Genomic DNA, 25,615 nt, shown 5'->3' on the forward strand with positions numbered 1-25,615 from the left:
TGCATGCACCAAGTGGATTAAACTCCAAAACAGCAATTATTATACATCATGAGGGTGCAGCAAAAGCTGGAGTTGGACTGGAACTGTGTTAATGAGCAGGAACTGTGTGAGAATGGATGGTCAGTGCTTGTAAACACTGTCCCTGCAACGGGAGAGTTGTGCCTCACTCCGCCTGTGTGTGACCTTTAGTGAGTCACTTAATCTTTCTGGGTCTCAATTTCCCCCCTCTGCTCAACAGAGCTCCAGAAATGAAGAGGGTGGCATGCTCTGATAACGTGTTATGTGATAGCTCATGAAGTTCCTCAGACAGATGATAGCTGGGCAAACATCTCCCTGATATGGAGAGTGCATCTCCAGCCCTCCAGAGAGATCCCTGCCAGCGCTGCCTGGGGGGGAAAAGCCATTCCTCAGATGGAATTCCAAAATAAGCAAGTCAACAGCAAGGGAAAGTCCAGGCACCTCCCACTATCCTCTCCAGAGCATCCCAGATGGTTCCAGGTGTAGCTGTCTCAGGGTGGGGCTGGACTTGAAGCCCACAAGGGTGACAAGGACCATGACAGGGGCTTGGGACAAGGCGACCTTTAAGGTCCCTTCCAACCCAAGCCATTCCAGGATTCTGTGATCCCTCAGAAACACTTGCTCTGCACACACCAAAGCATCTTGTGCAAAAAACAATGAAGCCTCATGAAAGGAACCAGTTTCAAAGCAGGAAACTGCTGGAAGAGAGACATTTTCTTCTTCTCCATCTCTACGTCCCCATAATTTTGTATTAAACACTCAAGACAACTGTGGTTATACATGGACTTCAGGCAAAGGTTTGTGGAAGGATGAAGGGAAAAGGCAGTGAGAACATGATAATTTTTTTTCCTAGGGTAACAGCAGCCCCTTTTAATTGTGCCCCTTGGATCTGTAAGACATGCTTGACCAGACATACCTCAGGAAGAGGTCAGCACTCCTGGGATTAAGAAACTTAGCAACGCTCCAGAGAGGGAGTTGGAAAGTCATGTTTAATGATACTTGGCTGAGAAACTGGGCAAATTTAATTAAAACATCACTTACTCAAGCCCAGTGGAACTAATTGAGTGCTCTAATATTCCGCCTTTTCATTAATGGGTTACAAAAGAGGGCTGCACTTGTGTGTACAAGGGGGAAAAGGGGGGAGGATGGAGAGAAGATGAGAGCTTTAGCAAGGCTGCCTGGGCTTCATTTAATATAACTCAGAAACTTCATTGCTGGCCACGGAGCTTTAATACAGTTGACTTCTCCCCCATCCCCTCCACACACACATCTCCCCCCAAAAAACCCTCTCCACCCAAGACCCCTCGGAAAGAATGGCTGAATGAGGGAGAGTAGATCTGGCAAAGGAAGGGAAATTGCTTTTTTAATAAGTGGTCTATTCAGAACTCCCGCTTTTCAATAAAGAGAAGGCTGGAGAAGTCCTGGTCTAATTACCTCATCCTCACACTAGACAAGCTCACCCTTTCATTAACCACTGAGGTCATATCATATAACTTGGTGAGCCACCATGGGCACAACATGTTCAGTGATTATTTCACTGGTGGCAGCAAAATTACAGGCAGCCCATCAAGGTTGTAAAAAAGCAGAAGTAAATTCATAATTAAATGAGAACGTCTACCAAGAGACACTAAAACTAGGCGGGATAGGATCATGTCACCCTTGCAGAAATACAGGGATTGTTTGCTGGTGTGACACCATGGAGAAACTGGTGTGGTGACCAGGAGGGGAGAGGGTTGCTTGCCAAATTAGTCAGTCCAGCACAGGACCTTTTTTTTTTGCTGGGTCTCAAGGGACTATTTGTATGTTTTGCCATGGTGGAGAGTAATTAGATGGGAGAAATGACACGTAAAGAATCAGTGAGAGACCACCAAGCTTGTGCTGTATCACTCATAGAGACTTCTCCACTCCCTCAGTGAACACACACATCCACACGCTGCAAGAACCCCAGCTCCAAACTGCTCAGCTCCAAAATGGCACAAATCAAGGCTGTCTGCACCCCTCTACTGCCTCTGATCCACCCAAAATCAAATCTAGATTGGTTATTGTTCCAATAACCACGCTAGGTGAGTCCAAAGGGGTTTCAGACTGCTGCAGTCACTGGGTGAGCAAACCCTGCTTGATAGTGGCAAAGTCTTTATGGCAGGAGTTGGTTGGTGGGCAGCTTCTTTGAAGGCACAGAAAATGTGCTGAGAATCATCTTTAACTCACTACCTTCCACAAGGAAAATATCCACAAACTCAGCAAGGAATGCAGTAGTGCTGCCCTCAGCCTCCATCCTCTCATCCCTGCACTTGCAGTGGGAACAGGAGGAGGAACAGAGATCAAACCTGGTATTAATCCACACCTGAGAGCAAGCAGTGCCAAAGATAATCCATCCACCACATCAAGAGGGTCAAACTGGTTTCAATATTCTGGAATCTGAACCAAGCACTGCAAGTTTGGACTCTGTAGTCAAAAAGCCAGCCTGGGTCCTTATCTCTGATCATCATCTTAGTGACACTGAATTGTGCCAGGGGTTTAGGGCCACGTATCCCAACCATACAGATGTGCTCTCCTGATCTTCCACCACCGCCCTCCTGAAAGCTTCCTCCTCAACATTCCCTCCCTCTCTGCCTGGCTCCATGGTGGAGCTGTGAGCCTGCTGGGCTGCTTGGCTTGGCTTTCAACCATGCCATGGCCCGATGAATTATTATATCCAGCAGCACAAACAGAGAAATCATTTCAACTGCTGCTGCAAACAGGCAAAGGAAAGCTGTCACACAGCAATCCCAACTCAACAGGGACGTTGTGGGTGGACAAAAATAGGAGCAGTGGATCACTGACCTGCAGCAGAGGTCTGTGACTTGGGTTGCCAGGAGAGCTCTGGGTGTCTGGACAACCGTCACAACTGTTACTCAGCTGTTCAGCTGCAGATACCACACTGAGAAACCACTGCCAGTGGCCACAGTCCCACTGTGCCAAGGGGAGTGGAGGCAGAGGATGCTGGAGAGTCCTGCATCTTCCCCTGGGAGCTAACTCGCAAGGATCAGGACACGGAGGGGAATGTTCAACCTCTCCCGCTCATCCTTGGAGTTTGTTTAGCTCAGAGTCGTGCAGTGTAGAGAACAGATGATAATTAAGGACACAAATCCTAAATCCAAGAGTGGCCTCAGCCATATGGACATCCTGACTGCAGCTCCTGGGATTGGGAACACTGGGAGTTGGGCCAAACCCATCTGGGAGGTTTTTAGCCCTGCCACTGTTGGTGGATACCCCTGGAGCTACAAGGACATGCCAGTGGCAGCCAAAGTCACATCCTTGGAGGTTTTGATGAGACTGTATTGTGTGACTCTGGAATGAGAGGAGAGCCAGGACATCTCACAGAAACATCCAGCATGGAAACACAGCCTCCAAGGGCCGCCTTCTCCACTGCCATCCCATCTGCTACACACTCAACTGCAAAAGATGGGACAGAGCAACCAACACCAGGGTTGAGACAAGTTCCCTGCAAAGCCTGTTTGACACGTCAAAGAGCTGCCACAGGAGTTCAGAGACACTGAGCCCTTTAATCCAGAGCAGGAAAGCTGTCAGCCAAAACCAGACACCAGCTAAATCCAGGATATTTCTAATCCTGATCTCAGCGCTGTCTAGGAGCATCTGGTAGTGGGGAGAGGGGGAGACTCTCTGCTGGCCAGCCCTGGCTGGTGGCATTCCCCGATGCCCCAATTCCGTTGCGAGGAATGACATTTTATACATAGACACAGCAACAACTGAGCTGGGGTGGCCATTCCTAGAATGCACAACTGGCTGGGCTGCATTTGCCTGGGAAACTGGAGACCCAGGTCCCCCATCCCAGCCCCAAGCCTGCATCCAATCACACAGACAATAACAAGGCTCGAGGGCTATTTCTGGCCTTGCAGTATGTCCCCCTTGGAGGTTGGTGCAATGAAACACTGATCCTAAGCACCTGTGCTGGCCAATCTGAGGGATTTTCGTGTTGGAGCAACTCTAGGCTAGGTACAGCCAAGCATTTTATGGGAGAAGGTGGAAAGCCTCTTCCTTTTCCCCTTGCTGGGATGACCCAGCACTCACAGACACTTTGTCCTTTACATCTGTCACGGAAAATGCTGAGCTGGAAAGGGACCCACAGGGATCATCGAGTCCAAATCCCGGCCCTGCATGGGACAAACTCAAAAATCACACCATGTGCCCCAGAGCATTGTCCAAATGCTTCCTGAACTCTGGCAGTCCTGCAGGGAGGCCCCTAGGCAGCCTCAGAGGAGGTGTAAAGAGCAGGAAGAGAGGATAAAGATGGGAAAAGAAAAAAGGGACTCTACAACCAAGCACCGTCTCCCGCTCTAGGTGACACAGGAGGTTTCTGTGCTCTAGGTGACACAGAAGGTTTCTGCCAGAAGGCAAAACTGAAGGGACCGTTAGGTCTGAGGTCAGCCAGAAATTAATACCTCCACCCTGGTTCCCTGCCAGCTGTTTCTCCAGCCAGTTTTAAAGAAACCTGGCCAAGGAGATGCTACACTCTCCATGCTCTACTGAACTGCTGCAAGAGAAGCGTCCCTCAAGGACATGTTGTGGCAGCATAAAACCTTTCCTCCATGTTCTACCTCATGTAAGCCTGAGAAACCTGTCTTTCCATCCCTTTGTGGTGTGAAACCCTCTCCTTCCTGTGGGAAGCCAGCAATCTTTGTCTCCACCTCATACTTCCTAAACCTGGCCAGTCCCATTTCTTTCCCTCTGGTCTCTCTCCGACAGTTTTGCACAGTAAAAACCAGAGCATAATCCCACAGCTCAGCTTTCTCCCCTCCAGAAGGAGCACGACTCCATCCATTTCACCTCCACCTCTCCTATTCCACACCCAAAACCAGCATCATTCCCCCCAAAACCCCACAGCAGCCTGACCTCCCCCACCACCACCACCACCCCGCGGCGCCTTCAACGCACCTTCATGCCCACCAGGTTGTTGTGGAAGTCCACCCTGGCTCGCAGGTCCTTGTTGGGCTTCCTCCCCAGGAACTCCTTGACGAACTTGTTGCTGTACTTGAGGTTGTCCCCACAGCCTCCCCACTGCCAGGCCTCCCTGTTCTCCAGGTCGGGGGCCTCGTCACAGGTGCAGCGCTCCATGCGCCCCGCGCTGCACGCCTTGGCCATGGCGTGGGTCAGCCCCGCCGAGGAGATGGCGTACAGGAAGGCTGTCTCCTTGAAACCTGCAGGGACAGCAGGGACAGGCTCTAATTGCAGCTTAAAGAAAGGAAAAACACCCAGGAAGTGGAGGTAAAACCTATCGGGAGAAGAGCGTGAGTTGCGTCATGGAGTAAGAGAGTGGTAAGGTAGGAAGGTGTGGGAATTCACAAAATCAGAGGGTTTTGGGAAAGCTGCAAAAGGCAGGCCTCAGAGGCAGTAGAACTGTGATTAGAGCTAAGCAGCAGCCATGAGATAGGTCAGCAGAAAAATTATTTAAACTGTAGAAAAGCAAAGACAAATAGAACAATGGTCTGTGTATTAACGCTTGTCTAGAATAACTCTCTAAGCTGCAGAAAAGTTTATCTAGCGAGATATTAGGAAGTTCTAAGCTTAATAATAGAGCTCTGTGCATTGTGTTTGAAGGCTCACAAGCAGGTATTGTATTTGAAATAAGCAAGCACTGTTTAACCAAAGGTACCTGTGGTTATAAGGGTTGGATGGAACTACTGTCAATGTGCTTTTGCTTTGTGTGATTGGTCAAAAAACTTAAAAAGTGAGTTGTAACATAAAGTTCTTAGTCTGCTGCCTAGGATGTGAGCTGGTGGCATCTTCCCATTGTCATAACCATGGAATGAGACTGATGCTGGAAAATAAAACAGCTCAAGGCATGTTCCACAGCAGCCCCGTCCTGTTTGTGATTTGTACAGAGCCCCCAGACGGTGACAGAAGGGACCATGGTGGGGCACCTGGTGGCACCTCCCTGCTCCAACAGGGCCATCCCACAGCACAGGGCTCAGGATTACATCCAGACTGCTCTGGAATATCTCCAGTGAGGGAGACTCCACACCAGTGCTCAGTCACTGCCCAGGAAAGAAGTTCTTCCTCAAGTTCAGGTAGAATTCCCTGGGCACCCATTCCTGCCTGTTCCTCCTGTGGCACTGCTGGGCACCTCTGGGAAAAGCCTGGGCTGTGCCCTCCTGACTCCCTCACAGCATGGGAAGCTCTACTTGCATCACTGATGGTGGAGAGGGCACGGGGGAGGGCAAGGAATGACGGACAGAGGTGGCACAAGGATTCAGGAGCACACATGGAATCTGGCCAGCTCGGTGGCTGTCACTCTGTGTCATTCACAGTCTCTGCCTGAAAATGGAAAGAGTTAAGCAAGAGTTGCCCCATCCTTGGAAGCATCCAAGACCAGGCTGGGCAGGGCCTGGAGCAACCTGGTCTACTGGAATGTGTCCCTCCCCATGGCAGAGGGGTGGAACTGGATGAGCTTTAAGGTCCCCTCAAAGCCAAAGCTTTGACTCCATGAAGTGTTGGACAGGACATGGAGGTACCACTGCTGCTACCAAGGGGACACCAAACTGCAGGAACCCAGCAGAGGCTTCCAGTCCTCCTCGCTCTTCCCTCTCCTCCTGAATCACTGGGTCCTACTCCAGACTGGCAGAATTGTTGACAGATGACACCTGAGGGCTGGGAAGCAGGAGCTGTGTCACCTAACACAGCACCTCACTCAAAAAAAAACCAGTTTACCCCTCAAACCTCCCATGCACAGCCTTTCTTTACACCTCCACACTCACCTATACAGGGATGTGACAGCATCCACACTCCCAACAGGCAAATGACACCCAGAGGGAGCCACGGTTTCAATCCAAATTATAAAAGCCAGAAATAAAAAGCAAACATGGCAGTATTTATAGCTGCCCATTCCCCAGCTATGGAAGCTGTAAACGACTGCATATTTGAGATGCAATTCCAGAACAGCTTTGGATGGGACTCAAGAAATCCCCCACTCAAAAATAACACAAGTGGATGGTGACAGTAGTGGATATATCTGTGAGCTGATGTGTCAACCAAGGACATGCAGAGACACTGCCAGGTCATTTTTGGAACTGTTCCTTGGGAGGTTCATGACACTCCAAGCAAACTCATGTGGCCATTCCCAGAGTCTGCCTTCCCAAAACACTCCCAGGAGCAGGAAGACTGAGGAAAATCCACCCCAGGAGACTGAGGGTTGGTCCTTCCAAGGGTTCTGAGGTTCCACTTCCTCCCAGACTGTGGTAGGAATTAACCAACCATTCTACTGCTCACCTGGAAAAGGAGAACAGGAACCTTTTCCTCACTAGAAACGACACTAAAATAAAGAAGATTCAGCTCTACACTCACTGAGGACACCGCAAAGAGTGGTGAGAGTTAAAATAACAAATTTTGTTATTTTAATATTCTGACAGCCCAGAAACACCTGCAGCACTGCAAATACTCCACTGGAGGTGGTGAGAGAATTCTCAATTCACACAACAACAAAAACTCATGGGTACCCAGATGACTCCTCTGGGTAGAAAATGCCTTCTAAGCATCTCTCATCCTTTGTAAACTGTGTTTTTTCACTAAAATCCTTTGGTTTTTCCCAGGTTACACCCCAGGTCAGACTGCCCACATGCTTGCCATAGGATGCCACTACCAAAGAGAGCTGTGCTCCTGGATTGGAGGATTCTTGCCACAGCTAGACAGAATGAAAAGGCACCAGTGTCAAACAGAGAATCCTCATTGGGATGGGGTGTGCAAACCCTCCAAACAGAGAATCCTCACTGGGATGGGGTGTGCAAACCCTCCAGAGAATCCTCACTGGGATGGGGTGTGCAAATCCTCCAAACAGAGAATCCTCAATGGGACGGGGTGTGCAAACCCTGACCTGGAGCTCTGAGCCAGCAATCATGGCATGGTTTGGGTTGGAGGGATGCTGAGATCCATCCTGTCCTGGGCAGGGACACCTCCCACTATCCCAGGTCGCCTCAAAGCCCATCCCATCTGGCCTTGCACACTTAACAACCAGCCATCAGCCTTCTAAGCATCTCTCATCCTTTGTAAACTGTGTTTTTTCACTAAAATCCTTTGGTTTTTCTAGGTTACACCCCAGGTCAGACTGCCCACATGCCTGCCAGAGGGATGCCACTACCAAAGAGAGCTGTGCTCCTGGATTGGAGAATTCTTGCCACAGCTAGACAGAATGAAAAGGCACCAGTGTCAAACAGAGAATCCTCACTGGGATGGGGTGTGCAAACCCTCCAAACAGAGAATCCTCACTGGTATGGGGTGTGCAAACCCTCCAAACAGAGAATCCTCAATGGGATGGGGTGTGCAAACCCTCCAAACAGAGAATCCTCACTGGGATGGGGTGTGCAAACCCTGCCCTGGAGCTCTGAGCCTGTGGTTTGGGTTGGAAGGGATGCTGAGATCCATCCTGTCCTGGGCAGGGACACCTCCCACTATGCCCGGTCGCTCCAAACCCCATCCAAGCTGTCCTTGCACACTCAGCTCCCAGCCACCAGCCTGAACTGCTGAACTGGGCAGCCCAGCTCTCCACCCTGCTGAATCCAGAGCAGTTGTGGAATCCCAGCAGAAAGTCAGCGCCGTGCGACCACGACGCATTCCAGACCTGACAGAAAGCCAGCAGGAGCAGCTCATCTGCCAGCTTCTCCCCTTGCACCAGCTTTGTCTCCACTCCTCCCCTTCTCCAGCACTGAGAGCTTCCCAAATTCCCTGTGCCCATCAGCACGGGGATCATCTCACAGCTCCCAACGAGCTCCATGTGACATTTGGCTCTGGCCAGATTTTAAAGCCATCTCCACCACGCACTATTTGATTGCACCAAGATATTTTGTAACAAGATAATGAGCTTTAAATCAATGCAGGCATTCTAAGCCCCGGTGCATTGACAGTCTGCCGGGCCTGGCTATCCAGTTTCAGCCATTTCCAAAATTGTGCACGAGTATCCAAAGAGGATAACGAGTCCCTTAAACAATCCCCTGTTATTTTAAGAAACAGGGGCTGCATCAGCCCAAGCTGCAAACCAGCAGCCAGGGCTGGTCTGGTGACCAAAGTGTAAAAAAAGTTTCTGCTTTTAAGTGAAAAAAGTGGGGTTTTTTTTCCCCTTTTTTTTTTCCTTTCTCCCTGGACGAGGAGGAGAAACAAGCCCTCAGTGATGGATTTGGAAAGCTGTGTCCTAGTGGGTGATACATGCCAGCCTTTGCCCTGGGGTACCACTTGCTGCAATGCTGAGCCAGGAACCAGCAGCTCCCGCAGAGGAGGAGGAGGAGGAGGAGGAAGATTTACAGAGCACTGTGTTACTGCTCAGGAACACCACCTGAAGGATTTACAGCAGCGGGGCAGGGCAGAGATGCTGCAGGGATATAAACCACGGCAGAATGAGACAGCAGCAGAGCCCTGCAGCCCTCAGAGCTCTCATTTATCACCCAGATCCCTGACAAGGGCTGAGATGGGGGGGGGGGGGTCTCTGTGGGGTTTTAACTCCAGGCTGCCCTGCCTAGGGGACAGGCAGGTCTGAAGGAACGAGCTGTGGCCTCCAGGTGTCAGCATGAGAAAGTGCTTGGCTTCCCCAAGGCACCACTAATCCAGGGACTCCTCTGGCATGCAGGGATATTTTTAAATGTCTTGCAGCTCTGGCCCGGACTTCTTGGGTTTCATAAGGACTTTCCTTGTTTCCACCAGTCAGTGACAGTGCATTAGTTAAGCCCCGGTGCTTCTGAATTACTCCTCCTCACTAATTAGCCCTGCAAACCTCTGCTCTTATCTTTAAAGCCTTTCACACCCTGGCTTTTCCAGGTCCAGGCCCATTGCTGAGCGTGGGGTTTTCTGGAAGTCACCAAAGCCCTGGAGCCCTTGAATGCTGTCTGTAAAATGGTGCTGCAGCCTGGAAATAACAACTGGATTTTACTGCGAGGGTGGAAGAAACTGGATTATATGTGGTGGTACAAAGAAAAGAACTAAAAATATCACTTTCTCCTCCAATAATCCTAATTTCTGGCCATCTCCACCTGAGCTGCTGGGAAGAGGTGAATTAATTACTCACTGCTCACATCCATGGCAGTAACAGCACACAGCCACTTTTGCCCTGTACTATGACAGGGCTTCCCTTGTCCCCTCTAACAGGACAGCACAGAACAGTCTGGTTTGCCTTATTTCCTTAAAAAAGGCATGTTCTCAACTTCTTTCCTGAGAGACTGGCAATGATAAACAGGAGAAATAAATAGGAGAAATAAACAGGAGAAATAATAAAGAAAGAGGGGACAGCTCTGAGAGCTTCCCAATGCTCTCCTCCAGCAGCAGCTCAGTTTCCAGCAGAAATGGGCAGAAAATGGAACTGCAGAGACCTGCACAAACACCTCCAGCCTCCAAGGGGAGCAGCCAGGGCCGGCAGTGGGAAGCAGAGAGGGCAAGCCCATAAATTACCCCCATTAGCACATTCTCTGCCTGCCCTGCACTTCCAGGGATGAGCTCAGGCCTTGCGCAGAGCTCTTGGTGGACCTCAGGGGAAGAACCACCAGCAAAGGATGGCCCAGATTGGCCATCAGGGCAGGAGATGAGAGCAGAGACCCCCGAGACCCCCCAGACTCATCTGTCTTGAGAAGACCCCCAAGACTCCCCAGACTCACCTCCCTTGAGGAGCCCCCAGACTCCCCTCCCTTGAGGAGACCCTTCACATCTCCCAGACTCACCTCCCTTGAGGAGACCCCACAGACTCATTTCTCTTGAGGAACCCCCCAGACTCACCCCCTAGACTCACCTCCATGAGGAGTCCCCCAGACTCACCTTTCTTGAGGAGGCCTCCAGACTTACCTCTCTTCCAGAACCCCCCAGACTCACCTCCCTTCAGGAAGCCCCCCAAGACTCATTTCTCTTGAGGAGGCCCTGAAGGCCCCCCAGACTCACCTCTCTTGAGGAGCCCCCAGAATCATTTCTCTTGAGAAGGCCCCCCCAGACCTCCCTCTCTTGAGGAACCCCTCAGGCTCACTTCTCTTGAGGAGACCCCTCAGACTCATTTCTCTTTAGGAGCCCCCAGAGACCCCCCCAGACTCCCCTCCCTTGAGGAGCCCCCAGTCTCACCTCTCATGAGGAGACCCCTGAGACCCCCACAGACTCACCTCCCTTGAAGAGCCCCCAGACTCACCTCCCTTGATGAGCACCCAGACCCCCCAGACTCACCTCCCTTGAGGAGCCCCCAGACTCATTTCTCTTTAGGAGCCCCCTGAAGCCCCCCAGACTCATCTGCCTTGAGGAGCCCCCAGACTCCCCTCCCTTGAGGAGCCCCAAGATTCATTTCTCTTTAGGAGCCCCCAGACCCCCAGACTCCCCTCCCTTGAGGAGGCCCCAAACACACCTCTCTTGAAGAAGCCTCCCCTCCAGACCTCCCTTGAGGAGGCCCCCTCAGACTCATTTCTCTTGAGGTGGCCCCAGACTCCCCTCCCTTGAGGACCCCCCCAATCCCCCATACTCCCCTCCCCTGAGGACCCCCCAGACGCCCCCAGCCCCACCTCTCTTGAGCAGGCTGGCGCGGTAGCGGCCCTCCAGGGTGCAGTTCCAGCGCTCGAAGCGGAACTGGTACTGGCACTCCAGCGCGCTCATGCTGATGGCCTCCATCAGCGTCTCGGCCACGCCGGGGTCGCGCCGGCACATCCGGCGCTGCTTCTTCTCCAGCTTCAGGCGGTCACACACCTTGTAGTGGGCCTTGACGGCCGCCTCCTCCATTTCTGAGGTCAGAGGGAGGATGGTCAGGGGTTCGTTCCCCGTCAGCCTGCAGAGAAACACAGGGACACCATGGTGAGGGCAGGGGAAACAAAAAATTACTGCAAGGGTTCACAGAATCACAAGGCTGGCAGAGACAGCAAAGCAGAGATGGTTTAGAGAGACCTTTTGGGCTGGGGACACTCCTGCTGCAGCCTTGGCTGGGCACGGGGAGGAGACCTGTGTGCTCTGGCCAGTGCTTCTGCCCTGCCATTAAAGACCCTTCCTTCCACAGAATCACAGAATCACACAAGGTTGGGAGAGACCTTCAAGACCATCGAGTCCAGCCCAGCCCCAACAGCTCAACCGAACCCTGGCCCGCAGTGCCACATCCAGGCTTTGTTAAACACACCCAGGCATGGGGACTCCACCACCTCCCTGGGCAGCCATTCCAGAACTTTATCACTCTTTCTGTGAAAAACTTTTCCCTGCTATCCAACCTGTATTTCCCTTGAGGCTGTGTGCTCTGGTTGTGTCAGTGCTGCTGGAGAAAGAGCCCAGGGCCAGCTGAGCACAGGCCCCTTTCAGGAGCTGCAGAGAGTGATGGGGGCAGCCCTGAGTCTCCTTTGCTCCAGGCTGAGCACCCCCAGCTCAGAAATTCTCCCCCATGAAGGTGGTGAGGCCCTGGCTTAGAGGCCCCAGGTTGCTTAGAGAGGTTGTGGTTGCACCATCCCTGGAGTGTCCAAGGCCAGGCTGGACGCTGATCTAGTGAGTGCATCCCCAGCCAGGGCAGGGGCTTGGATCTAGATGGTCTTTAAGGTCCTTCCAACCCAAACCATTCTGGGATTCCATGAAATGCAGTGATAGGAATGGGGTCACTGGCAGGATCAGGATCTCCTGGCTGAGCCTCCCTGTGGATTTGATTTACAGTGAGGCTCCTCGCAGTGTGTGTGCAAGGTGGCAGCAGGAAAAAGCTAAGAGGAAATATTTGGATTTATGCTCCCTAGCAGATCTCACAGAGCTTGTTTGGGCATAAACCCTTGGCCACCTCCACCACAGGACTGTGTTTAAAACTGAAAGTGGAAAGAAATAATTTCAGGTGCCTCACTGCATGAACTTGGGGAACTGGCAAAAACACACGAGCACCACTGTCACTGTCCTGGGCATAAAGAAAAAATCATTTTAGCACACCAAGCAGAGCCAGAACCCAGCTGGGGAAGGGACAGGGCATGATTTGTCCCATCAGAGCCCAAGAGACACCCTGAGAAGGCCCGGAAAGCCACCCTGCCCTCAGCAGAGGAGATCCTGACACAAAACCCAGCGAGCCACAGCCCGAGGCTGGAGAGCAGGACACACTTCCCAGGAGATGCTGCCAAAAGCTTTTACAGGACAGAACAAACTCAAAACCTAAAAAAAAAAAAATCCCATAACCCCAAGAAATTCATGTCCCTTTGCCTCGTCCCCTCCCTCCACCAGCACAAGGTTTTTGACTCTACAGTGGGCAACAAAAGATGCCAGGGGACTGTTCCTGGTGTCAAGTGACAGCTGCTGGCAAAGGACCAGGCTGGCATGGTCCCCAGGAGCAGGGAGGCTGCAGGAACATCTGCTGGGCTCAGGAGAGCTCTGCTGGCCAGGCTGCTGTGCCCCACAGTGCTGGCTGTGCCCTGCTCCGGCCAGGTGCCAGTCCCACAGTCCATGGGAAGCACCACCAGGGCTCACACAGCACCTGCAGACACATTCCACAGCCAGAAAGGAAAAGATGGCTGGGAAAACCTGGGAATCCAGAGCTGGGAACACGCTGGAATGTTGCAGTCCTGCACTGGGGAAGGTTGGGGACATCTCCAGGGCTGCAGGAGCACTGGGAAAAATGGGGTGATGGCAATGGGAGGGGAGCTCCCTCACCCCTCTTTGCTGAGATGCTGGAAACCCCTTAAAGCCCCACCCGTCCTGCAAGAGCAGTGATTGGCTGGTTTTAATGAGTATTTCTCTCTAATTAATGGCACTGGGAAAAACGGGGTGATGGGAATGAGAAAGGAGCTCCTTCACCCAATTTGCTGAAATGCTGGAAACCCCTTAAAGCCCCACCTGTCCTGCAGGAGTGTGGGAACCCAGAGCATTCCTCTGACTGCCCTGGAAGGCTCAAGACCCTGGCAAAGAGGTTAAAAAGAGATTTTAGCCCACAGAGAAAATTGCCAGCTTTGTGTGAAGATGTACAAGCCACAAGAGTTTAAGCAGAATGACAGTTAATTTGTCACAATGTGAAAAAAGTAGGATTTTAAAGATTTAGAATAAAAGTTCAAAAAGCAAGATAGAGAGATCTAAGTGTGTCCTGTCCTTCTTCTTATTATTCTTGTCCTCCATCTTCTGCTCTAATAGTGACACTTCTAAATTAGAGACAGACTGTCTAACATAAGTGATAAGTATTTTTAAATTATTGCAAATAAAGTACACATAGTTCTTAGTATAAAAAACTAACACCACCCCAAAGACAGTCAGTGTGCCACAAACAGACCTACCAAACCTCAGCGAGTCAGAAAAAAATGTAATAGATAAAAAAATAAATAAACAACCTTAAAAACCAAAGCATCTCATCTTCTTCAGATGCAGGGCTAGAAAAAAAGACTCTTTAATACCTCAAAAGCCATTTCAACCACTAAAAACCCAAGACAGGAGCAGTGATTTGCTGGTTTAATGAGTATTTCTCTCTAATTAATGGGATGCGTCCTCCCAGCAGCACAGGGGCTCAGGATGCTTTAACTCCCAAACCTTGGTGCACAATAGGCACAAAATCCTGCCCTGAGTCCCAGCCAGGCACATCCAGTACAGATCCAGTCATTACTGAGGCATTGATGAGGTGATTTAATATCAGATATATCTCAGGGAGGGAGCAAAAATGGCTGAGGTGGGACTTTTAAGACAAAGGTGGGCAGGAAAATGTTCTCCTTCAGTTACACTCAAAGGTGTTGATATCTCCAGAAAAACCCTGCAGTGATAAAAGCACAGAGGGATTGGTGGGAAACATGGAAAAATATCTTCCCTCAAGTTTTGCTCCCCCCAAAATAATAATAATAATAATAATAATAATAATAATAATAATAATAATAATAATAATAATAATAATAATAATAATAATAATAAAAAATCTATTATTATATTATTAGATAATATATATTTATATCATTTTATATTATATTTATTATTATATTATTATAATAATATAATAATGTATAATATATAGTATATAATATTTAATGTATAATAATATTTATTATTAATATTATTATTGTTGTTGTTGTTGTTGTTGTTGTTGTTGTTGAAAAATCTGAAAGGCCAAACAGCAAGGTCTGTTTGAAGCATATTTTAACCCTTTCACTCCTGGCCTGTCCCAGCTCCTCCCCAAGGAGAGGAGGACATCACCCAGCCCTGGTGCCTCCCAAAACTCAGCCAAAGCTCCCAGGAGGCTCATTCAGGAGAGAGGTGCCTCAGCCTGAGCTTCACTGCAGCAAAGATCTGTAACAAGATCTCCAGGACGTTCATTCCTGGCTTTCCTGGTACTCTAAAGATTCACTCCTGCTAACTTTGATGGCTGGCACCAGAATCCCTCAGCTGGCAAAGGAGAGGGAGGGAGGCATCCAAACATTTCCTAAGCTCCCTCTCCCCATTTTTTTCTTTCCAGCTGAGCAGGGATTGTTCACCTAAATGGTCTGGGAAAAAGCTCCAAGGATGCTGTAGCAGATTCTCTTGGAGTGAGGAGGGAGATGTGAATTGATGCTGCAGCCAAGAATTCTGCAGAGCAATTGGTGATTCCCACCCTCTTCCCACCTTTCCCCCTCAGCTGCTTGGCTTTGGGATACTTCAAATTACACTTTCCCACAGATCAGCCTGCCTAAACTGGCTGATAGTGATGGTGTGTATCTCCAACAAAAGTCACCTAAACACAGACAAAATAAAGATCCAGGGACCAGCAGATGGCAGGAAATGGGATTCAAGATTCTTCACAGTGCCACAATTGGCAGAAGAACAACCTGGGTGACACCACAATGAACAGAGATCCCATCACTGCCTGCATTGCTGCTGAGAAGCACACCTGGAACAAGCCAAGGAGTAAATTGAGGGGGAAAAGGGGTTTTCCCTGACCAGCATGTAGAAACCCTGCCAGGTGAAGAGCAGAAGCTTGGCTTTGGCATATTTCAAAGTCCAGTTTCTCACAGATCAACTGGCCAGAAAACTGGCTGATAGCAATGGTGTTTAGGTGACAAAAGTCACTTAAATACACAAAAAATAAAGATCCAGGGACCAGCAGATGGCAGGAAATGGGATTCAAGGTTCTTCACAGTGCCACAACTCTCCCACGGCTGTTGGAAGAACAACCTGGGTGACACCACGATTTACAGAGATCCACCCGTTACTACTCAGAAGCATCCCTGGAACAAGCCAAGGATAAATTGAAGGGGAAAAGGGGTTTTCCCTCACCAGCACACAGAAACCCTGCCAGATGAAGAGCAGAAGCTTGGCTTTGTAATATTTCAAAGTCCATTTTCCGACAGATCAACCTTCCAAAACTGGCTGATAGCAATGGTGTGTATCTCCAACAAAAGTCACCTAAACACAGACAAAATAAAGATCCAGAGACCAGCAGATGGCAGGAAATGGGATTCATGGAGATTCACAGAGCCACAACTGGCAGAAGAACAACCTGGGTGACACCACAATGAATCTGCCAAACACTGCCTGCATTTCGGCTCAGAAGCACACCTGGAACAAGCCAAGGAGTAAATTGAGGGGGAAAAGGGGTTTTCCCTGACCAGCAAGTAGAAACCCTGCCAGGTGAAGAGCAGAACCTTGGCTTTGGCATATTTCAAAGTCCAGTTTCTCACAGATCAACTGGCCAGAAAACTGGCTGATAGCAACGGTGTTTAGGTGACAAAAGTCACCTAAACACAGACAAAATAAAGATCCAGGGACCAGCAGATGGCAGGAAATGGGATTCAAGGTTCTTCACAGTGCCACAACTCTCCCACAGCTGTTGGAAGAGCAACCTGGGTAACACAATGAACAGAGATCCTGCCTGCATTGCTGCTCAGAAGCACCCCTGGAACAAGCCAAGGATAAATCGAGGGGGAAAAGGGGTTTTCCCTGACCAGCACACAGAAACCCTGCCAGGTGAAGAGCAGAAGCCACACACACAGACCCACACACACGTTTTCCCTTCGGGGGCCCTCGGCTCCGCACGCACATTCCAGAGGCCCTGGGGACTGGGGTGAGGTGGCACTTTGCAGAGCGTGGCATCAATAACAAAGCCCAGGCAGAGGCAGGGAGAGCTGCCCCACCTGACACGCTGCTGCATGGAGCCCTTCTAATCCCATAAAGCCCTTTTATGCAACCTCAGCTGAGCGAGGTCCTGTAAGGCAACGGTGTCAGTCGGACGCTTTCTCAGCTCCTCACAAAGGCCAAGCTGTTCTTGCCAAGGAAATCTTTCAGGGGTTGTGTGTGTCTATGTTTTTTTTGTTTTTTACACACCCAAGCCATGGCTGTTACAATTAAAGTGCCAGCCAGAACCCTGTGATTGTGTAATTTTGCTCCAAGAAGGGGCTGAGTGGGATACGGAGTGGACACCTCTAAGTGGAAAAAGGTAGGAACTGGATGGTCTTAAAGCCAAGACCATATAAGCCAAACTTAGCTGGTTCTAAGCTGAGAACCAGCTGTTCTAAGCCAAACTGTTTTAAGCTAGATTCCAAGATTCCAAAGGGTTCTGTGTGTGTGTCCACCAGGAACCTGGAGAGAGAGCAAACAGCTCATTGCACACAACCCAGGAAGATTTACCCCTCTGGAATTTGACTCTGAGAGCAACATCAACCTCCAGAGTCAAGAGACTGTTCATAGAATTCAGGATTTTAAATTTCTGCTGCAGAATTTTGCACCTTGTGGATCCCTTCCAACTCAGGATATTCTGTGGGTTTTGACCTAATCTTCCCCAATTTCTGCTCTGAGTGCAAGATCCAAAAATCAGGAAGGACCTGGCTGCCCCAGCAGCCTGAGAGGAACCATTGCAGCATCCATTGTGCTATTCCCATTCCAGTTCCACCAGTCTGAAGCCAGGAAATCAGAAGGTTTATAATTAAATCAAGCGCCACTGGAGCTGGGATCCAAGATGAGCTGTTTCCTCTGCTGTGTCCACCTGGAATGACAGGGCTGCTGAAATTCTGCATTCCGATCCCACTTCCTCCTCTGTTAGGAAATTTCTCTTCGGTCCATCTGTACAATGCCTGGATTAATTCTAGTTCCACTTTCCATATTTATCATTAATTGATGTAAAAAGCAAGACCCATCTGGTTTGCACACACTCTATTCCTGTCACTTCCTTGGTCATGAACTTCATCTCAAAGATTGCTAATTACTTTTTTTTTTTTTTTCCCTGGAGTTCAATCACCCAAGGATTTGGGAGAGATCCCAAGCAGAGCCCTGGCTCTACTACACAGGCCAAGTTTTATCTGTGACATCATGGAATTATTGACCTTCCAAGAGGCAACTCAAGACAGATCCTGCTTCCCGCTCATCTCAGGGGTCAAGAGTTTTTATGGCCTCATCAGCTCACACTTCCATCAGTGCCCCTGGATTTTCCCTTGTTGAAGTGGGGACTTTCCTGCTGGGGATTGGAGCAGGATGAGGCAGATTTAAGGCACCTACACAGACCTGTGAGGGCACCCTCAGTTTTGAGGTGCTCCAGAGTTTCCTTTGCAAGTGCCACTGGAGCTGTTTCCTCTGCTGCTCCCACCTGGAATGACAGGGCTGCTGAAATTCTGCATTCCTACCCCACTTCCTCTGGATTAGGAAATTTCTCTTTGGTCCATCTGTACCTTGACTGGATTAATTCTAATTCCACTTTCCACACTAATTTTTTCCTGTGGAATTGCCACATTTTCAGCCCTTTTTCTTCTCCTTCCACCACTTTTCCTTTAATAATTAAAAAATCTTCTGGAAAATTGACAGCTTGACCACGAGTCTTCACCACAACACCTAAATTAATGATTGCATAGCTCAAGGAGTCTGAGTTATGCTGAATACCAGGCCTATATTATTTTATTTTGTACCAAATAACCTCCAGTTGCTCTCTTTCTCTCCTTTCATCACATTCCTACTCTGTGAATCTTTCCTAAATTGATTTATCACACTCACCCTCCCACAAAGGCTATTGAATATTTGAAGTATAAAAACCCAGAAGTCCAAGAAAAGAATCTGAATTTCAAGGTAAGTAGTGAAGATTTGATATTTGGAAGAAGAGCTGAACATGGAAGGCTCAACCATCACATTCTGCATTGTTTGGGCTTTTAAATGTTTACAGTTTTAAGTGCCCACGTGAACTCTAAAATATCCCAGATCTCCTTAGATTACATAAAAATAAGGTTATGGATTCTCCAAACCTCAGGCTTCCAAAATGAAATCTCAGCAAGTGTTCACAAAGGCTGTTCTGTCAGAATTCCCCACTTCCACCTCACCCCTTTCCCGGTGTAATTTTCCCAGTGATCCCCTGACAAGATGCTGTGACATTGCGAGGGTCGAGGAAGGTGACAGGAGGAAAAGTGTTACTCCCAGCCTGAGGGAATCCAAACCACACAGGCCTTTACAGGACAGAGCTGAACCCCAGCCAGGAACCGAACCCAGCTTTGCTAAAACTCATCTTTGCAAGTTCCACCCGCCCTCATGGCCGTGCCAGTTCTCCTCCCTCAGGTCCATGCCCAGCCAGCTCTGCCCTGGGCTCACCTCTCCCTGTCATTGTCCCCAAACAATGGGGCCTGGCTGTGGGAGACCATGAAATAAAGCAATTATAAACTCCAGCAAAGAGCACAGCAATTCCCATCACAATTACGCCCCAATGGCTGTTTTGATCCTTATCTTCCTCTCAACAGCGTGGCCAGAGCTTTCTTTAGGTGACAACCTCTCAAATGTCACTTCCTCCTTAGCCAGCACTGCCCAAATCTCAGTTGCAGCTTCTACAGGAGTCACAGCCCCAACACAGAGGCTACTGGAGACACAGAATGCACAGGATGACCAGGTTGGAAGAGACCTTCAAGGTCATCGAGTCCAGCCCAGCCCCAACAGCTCAACCGAACCCTGGCCCCCAGTGCCACATCCAGGCTTTGTTAAACACACCCAGGGATGGGGACTTCACCACCTCCCCGAGCAGCTCTCGGGGTCTCTTGCTGCTCACAGTGACCCTGAGATGTGTTGGAAAGTCTCTTTTCCCAGACCAGCAGTTGAAGGAGTCAGAGCTCTTCGTTTCTTGGTCTCAAGGTTGTTTATTGTTCCTTATCTATAAAATTCTTTCTCCTGTCCAGCCCAGCTCCGCTCAGCAGCACAGACAGAGGCACTCTGCCTGCCCCCAGAGCTGTGTTATCTTTTTATACTAAAAACTACGTGTGCAATATTTACAGTAACTTCCCAATACCTATCACCTGTGTTAGACACTGAGCTTCTACTCTAAACCAACCCAAAAGTGCCACCATCACAGCAGAGATGGAGGCCAAGAAGGAGAAGGAGAAAGGCTGGACACGCCCAGATTCCTCCATCTTGCCCCCTGAACCCCCAGTCTAAAAACCCCCAAAAAATCTATTTTTCCACCCCGTGATAAATTCACTGTCATTCTACTTAAACTTTCGTGGCTTGTAATTCTTCATATAAAGGTTGGCAATTGTTTTTTCCAAGGGCTCAATCAAAGGCACAGGGGTCTTGGGCTCTGTGCCAGGGTCTCTGAGCCCCCTGGGCAGGGGCTCGAGTCCTGCAGGGCAGCCAGAGGAATTTCCTGGGTTCCCACAGGCAGCCATTCCAGAACTTTATCACTCTTTCTGTGAAAATCTTTTCCCTGCTATCCAGCCTGTATTTCCCCTGGTGCAGCTTGAGGCTGTGTGCTCTGGTTGTGTCAGTGCTGCTGCAGAAAGAGCCCAGGGCCAGCTGAGCACAGGCCCCTTTCAGGAGCTGCAGAGAGTGATGGGGGCAGCCCTGAGTCTCCTTTGCTCCAGGCTGAGCACCCCCAGCTCCCTCAGGGCTTCCTCACAGGACTTACTACAACATTACACACTCCCAAAACCACCAAGTTGGGGTGAGAGGCCCTTCAAAGCTCACAGCATCAAGGTGGGAAGCAGCCAAACCCCACAGCCCTGCTCCAAAGGAGAGCATGTGCTTGATGGGTTTTTCTAATGGAGGTTTCTGGGGTTTGGGGATAGAGGGAAATCCTCTAAGGTCCTTGGATCAGCTTCTGAGCAATGGGGAGGAGGAGGAAAGAGGATAAAAGCAACAGCACAGGGGAACTTCCAACCCAGCAGATCCCACTCACCAGGGAAGGAAGCACCAGTCTCCTTGTGGAATCTGCTCAAACAGATTTTTGGGGTTTTTTTTAGGGAAAAAAGATGCAGATTCTTGTAGGTTTCAATCATTCAAGCTCTCTTCAACCATGCCTGGATAGATCCATGCAGTGGCTTCCTCTGAGCCATCTCAGGATGGACACGTGGACATGGAAGGATCCAAAACCTCAGGTCGTACCCAGAGTTATTCCAGCATCCAGCAAAAAGGGAAAACAGCAGCTGCTTCTGGACAAACTAAACCAATGGTGCAAACCTCCTGCTTGGCCCTCTCCAGCACAGCTCTCCTGATGGCTTCCAGCACTCAGCTACCACTCTGATCCCAAAGTTCTTTTTGGGTGCTACCACAGAGTTTCCTATTTCAGATGTAGATGAAGCTCACATGGAAGTTGGGAGATTTCTCCAGGCCTGCACTGGGGAGAACACTGGACTCCAACCACCAGCAGGTTTTTAAATCAGTTCAGAAGGGATTGCTCTGGGAATGGGACAAAACATGGATGGTTTTCTCCCAGATACAGGACGGTTGCTGCATGTATAAATAAACTTTCATCCAATTTCCTGCCAAAACAGGTCCTCACCTTCCCCTGGACAAATTACCAAAAAGTTTGGCATGTGACATATAAAGGAAAAAACCTCTCAGTGGATGAGCAGGGTAGAGATGTGACAGAGCTCAGCTGTGGAGGGCTGGAGATGCTCCCATTCCTGCAGAGGACTTCACAGGATGGAGGTGCCATGAGGAACAGCTCCACCAGGAGAACCACAAGGAGCTCCTCCAAGCTGCTGCAGCATTCCCCTCTCCTGCAAAGCAGGAAGCCTGCACAGGTTATGAATTAAAACTCACTGAAGGGAGGATTTGCCTTCCCTTCCCCAGTGAGGGGGAACAAACTCAGCAGAGGAAAGAATCAATTTCGGCTCTTTGGTGGCGCACCTGAACCACAAGGCTGAAGAATTTCTCCTCTTTCCCCCCTCCTCTCCTTACACCAAACCTTCCTCAGGAAGTTTCCAGCCCAGCAGAGCAAAAGACAATTTGATTTTAGGTAAAAACCTCAGCCCCAAGACATAATTCCCCTGGAAGGACCCATTCTGTCCACAAACAAGCAGAAACAGAGAAAGAGGGTGGGGAGGGAAAGGTTGTTTCCTCTCCCCTTCATCCTCTCAAGAATGAAACAGCAATCAGGGAGATTTACAAAGGATTTTCAACCCAACGGTGCCAGTGGAATGCACGGGCCAGGCGGCAACAGGGGCTTTCAGTGCTGAGTTAAGAGGCATTAGCTCTGCCCCTGGCAGCCTGTGCCAGGAATTATCCCCCCACACCATCCCCTCCTTGGCTGGACAGCTCCTGAACCCCCAGTCCAAACCCCTGCTCCTTGGCCAGCCACTGATCATTTGTATTTAATTTATTTTAATTTATTTATTTGATTTTTTTTATTTTATTTATTTTAATTTTTTAGCCTAACATCATTTCTTTTGGCCCGGAGCGTCCTGCAGCATAGGCAATGAGGAGTTGGGAGTTTGATGCAGGGAAGCAGGAAAAGTTCAATGGAAGATGAAGAATTAACCCAGAGAAGAAAATAAAAGGTTTGTTTTAACCCATTAACTCCACGCGGTCTAGAGGGGAGGAAAAAAAAAAGTCAAAAGCCCAAAAAGGGACAGATTTTTAAAATGTTGTGGGGTTTTTTGGGGGGAGGGGGGAATATTTTGTGGGTTTTGGGGTTTTTTTAACACTACTGAATATCCTCTCATCCCAGGATCTCAGCTCCATCCCTGACACAGGGTTAGAGAAATTCACGCTCTCAAGCACAGGCTGAGATTGTTGAGGTGTCCTGTGCAGGGCCAGGAGTTGGACTCAATCCTTGCAGGTCCCTTCCAACTCAAGATATTTCATGATTTTTAATCTAAAATTGGGCTGAAAATGACATAGAAGACAAAGGACATTTCTAGGTGCCAGTTATAGAAGATAAGAATCATCACCCTGCCTTGCTTTTCAGCAGTTTTTGGTGGGATTCAGGACCAGGAAAGGACAACAAATGTCATGGATCACATGACAGAACACAGCAAAAGATTTTATACAAGATTTTAAAGACAGGAGACCAAAGGAGGTGGCCCAGGGGCTCAGTGGTCTTGAGCCCCATGGAAACCTATCTGCTCCTACCACAAATCCCAAATTCCTAGAAGCCAAAATGCTTCAGAAACAGATTTGATTTTCTGTTCCAAGCAAAGAAAATCCAAGTTCATGATCTTTCTCACCAGCTTCCCTCATCTGGGAAGAGTTGCACAGAATAAATTATATTGGGCATTTGAAATCTAAACAAAGAGGCCCAAAAGCCCCAAAATGTTTGTTCCCTGTGCTTCTTGCACTGATGCTGCTTTCTATTTATTTATTTTACCAAGAAGGAATCAGAAAGCACCACACAGGGGGTAAGGACATTCCTTCAAAAGGGTAATTCCAGCTCTCAAAACACCTCCTGCCCATCCTTCTTTGAAGGATCAACTGTCCAATCAAGAAATGACACCTCAATTATTTTTACTTTTAACCCAATGACCAACCACCCATGCCCTGCAATGGGGACGTTTTATCCAATTACACAAAACCACACAAACCCATGGAGGAGAAGGGAAAGAAGGAGAAGAAAGAAGGAGGAGAAGGAGGAGAAGGAAGAGAAGAAGAACCAAATCCTGCAGATCCAGCCAGGGCTGGAAGCTCCACAGGGAGAGCTCTGCTCAGGCCAGTGCAGGGATCAGACCTTTTGACTCAGACCAGGCACAGCATTAAAAAATAATGAAATAATAATAATAATAATAAATGGCAGCCATTGAGAAGGGAGCCGTTTTTCCAAAGTGCACATCATTAAACGTCAAGGCTCGCTGCCACCGGATGTTGTGGAGCCCAGAATGATGAACAGACTCCAAAATGGATTAAACAAACTCAGGAAAGGGAGGTTCAGGCAGCTGGGTGATGAAACACGAGGGCTCAGGAAGCCTTTAAACCACAGGCAGCCAGCAGGACACGTCAGGAGCCACATCACTGCTCCCAGCTCTCCTTGGAACCCCCAGAGATCCATGAGCGGTTGGAGAAACCTTTGATTTGACCCCAAATGGCAGCTGTTGTGTTCCCAACCACCTGCAAGATGCTTCTTGCTGCAGTCACAGCATTTGGACATTTAACACTGAACCCATCTGCACTCTGGAACCCTTTGGATGGCAGCAGGAACGGCCCCAGAGGTGTCAAGCACACAGCACACTGATATTTTACCAACTGGGGCCTTCCAGGGCTTAAAGGAGTCTGATAAAGAGAGAGAGAGAGAGAGAGACTTTTTGCAGATAATAATAAAGGAATAAGTCAAATCTCATTCTTTTTTGCCAGGGTCAGGATTAAATGTGTGAGATGGAATTTCTTGTTGAGACACAGATGTTTATCAGTTCTTATCTCTGTCACAGTCTCACAAACCCTGAGTTCTGCAGCACTTCACTCCAACAAACTGAAAATGGAGCCCCATCTCGCTCTCTGCAAGGCCTTTGAAGGATCAACTGTCCAATTCAGAAATGACACCGAAATTATTTTCACTTTTAACCCAATAACCAACCACCCATGCCGCAATGGGGACTTTTTATCCAATTACACAAAACCACCCAAACCCATGGAGGAGAAGGAGAAGGGGAAGAAGAAGGGGAAGAAGGATCAGCCTCCGCCCCAAAACTTCCATCTTGCTTTATATCCGTTACTATATTCTTAAACTCTAAGTTTCCCACCCTTGTGATATCACACACTTCTATCCAAACTCCACACCCACAATCCCAGTTCTGTCATTCCATTTTGGAAGCTTCTCCAGGGCCTCAGGTCAGTGCAGTGTTCTCTTGGGGGTCAGTGTCTGGCAGCACAGAAATCTGAAATTCTCAGCAGCCAGGGCTCCAACAGGAACAGGACAAAGGGGGGGAATGGTTTTAAATAAAGATATTTAGATGAGGTGCTGCAAAAAATTCTTGGCTGGTGAAAACCAGGTTGTCCAGAGAAGCTGTGGCTGCCCCATCCCTGGAAGTGTCCAAGGCCAGGCTGGATGGGGCTGGGATCAATCCCAGCAGGGCTCCCACCCACGGCAGCCCCGGGCACGCTGGGCTGTGGGCACAGCTCCCACAGCCATGTGTCAGTGTCAGTCTCCCCCTGCCAGGGAATGCATCTGACTTCCCACTGAATTCCTGCTTGTCTCCCTCACACCTCAGCCAGCCCTTCTGTCCACTTTGGGGGGTTGTGACCGTGTTCACAGGGGTTTTAGGATGAGGGAAGAGACGAGGATCTGACTCCATGTTTCAGAAGGCTGATTTATTATTTTATGATATATATTACATTAAAACTATACTAAAAGAACAGAAGAAAGGATTTCATCAGAAGGCTTAGCTAAGAATAGAATAAGAAGGAATGATAACAAAGGTTTGTGGCTTGGGCTCTCTCTGTCTGAGCCAGCTGTGCTGTGATTGGCCGTTAATTAGAAACATCCAACATGGGCCAATCACAGATCCACCTGTTGCATTCCACAGCAGCAGATAAT

The 25,615-nt window shown here is 49.1% G+C and overlaps 1 protein-coding gene across 1 annotated transcript in view; it reads right to left on the reverse strand.

Moving 5' to 3' along the window:
• WNT9A (Wnt family member 9A) overlaps positions 1 to 25,615 on the reverse strand; it is a 67,004-nt gene that overhangs the window by 11,898 nt on the left and 29,491 nt on the right. The window contains exons 2-3 of the mRNA XM_036378787.2: positions 11,526 to 11,785; positions 4,954 to 5,216 (exon numbers count right to left, since the gene is read on the reverse strand). Coding sequence (XP_036234680.1) covers positions 4,954 to 5,216; positions 11,526 to 11,785 — 523 coding nt within the window. The remainder of the gene's footprint in view (positions 1 to 4,953; positions 5,217 to 11,525; positions 11,786 to 25,615) is intronic.

Source organism: Molothrus ater, chromosome 1 (assembly GCF_012460135.2).
Source record: "Molothrus ater isolate BHLD 08-10-18 breed brown headed cowbird chromosome 1, BPBGC_Mater_1.1, whole genome shotgun sequence".
NCBI classification, from domain to species: Eukaryota; Metazoa; Chordata; class Aves; order Passeriformes; family Icteridae; genus Molothrus; species Molothrus ater.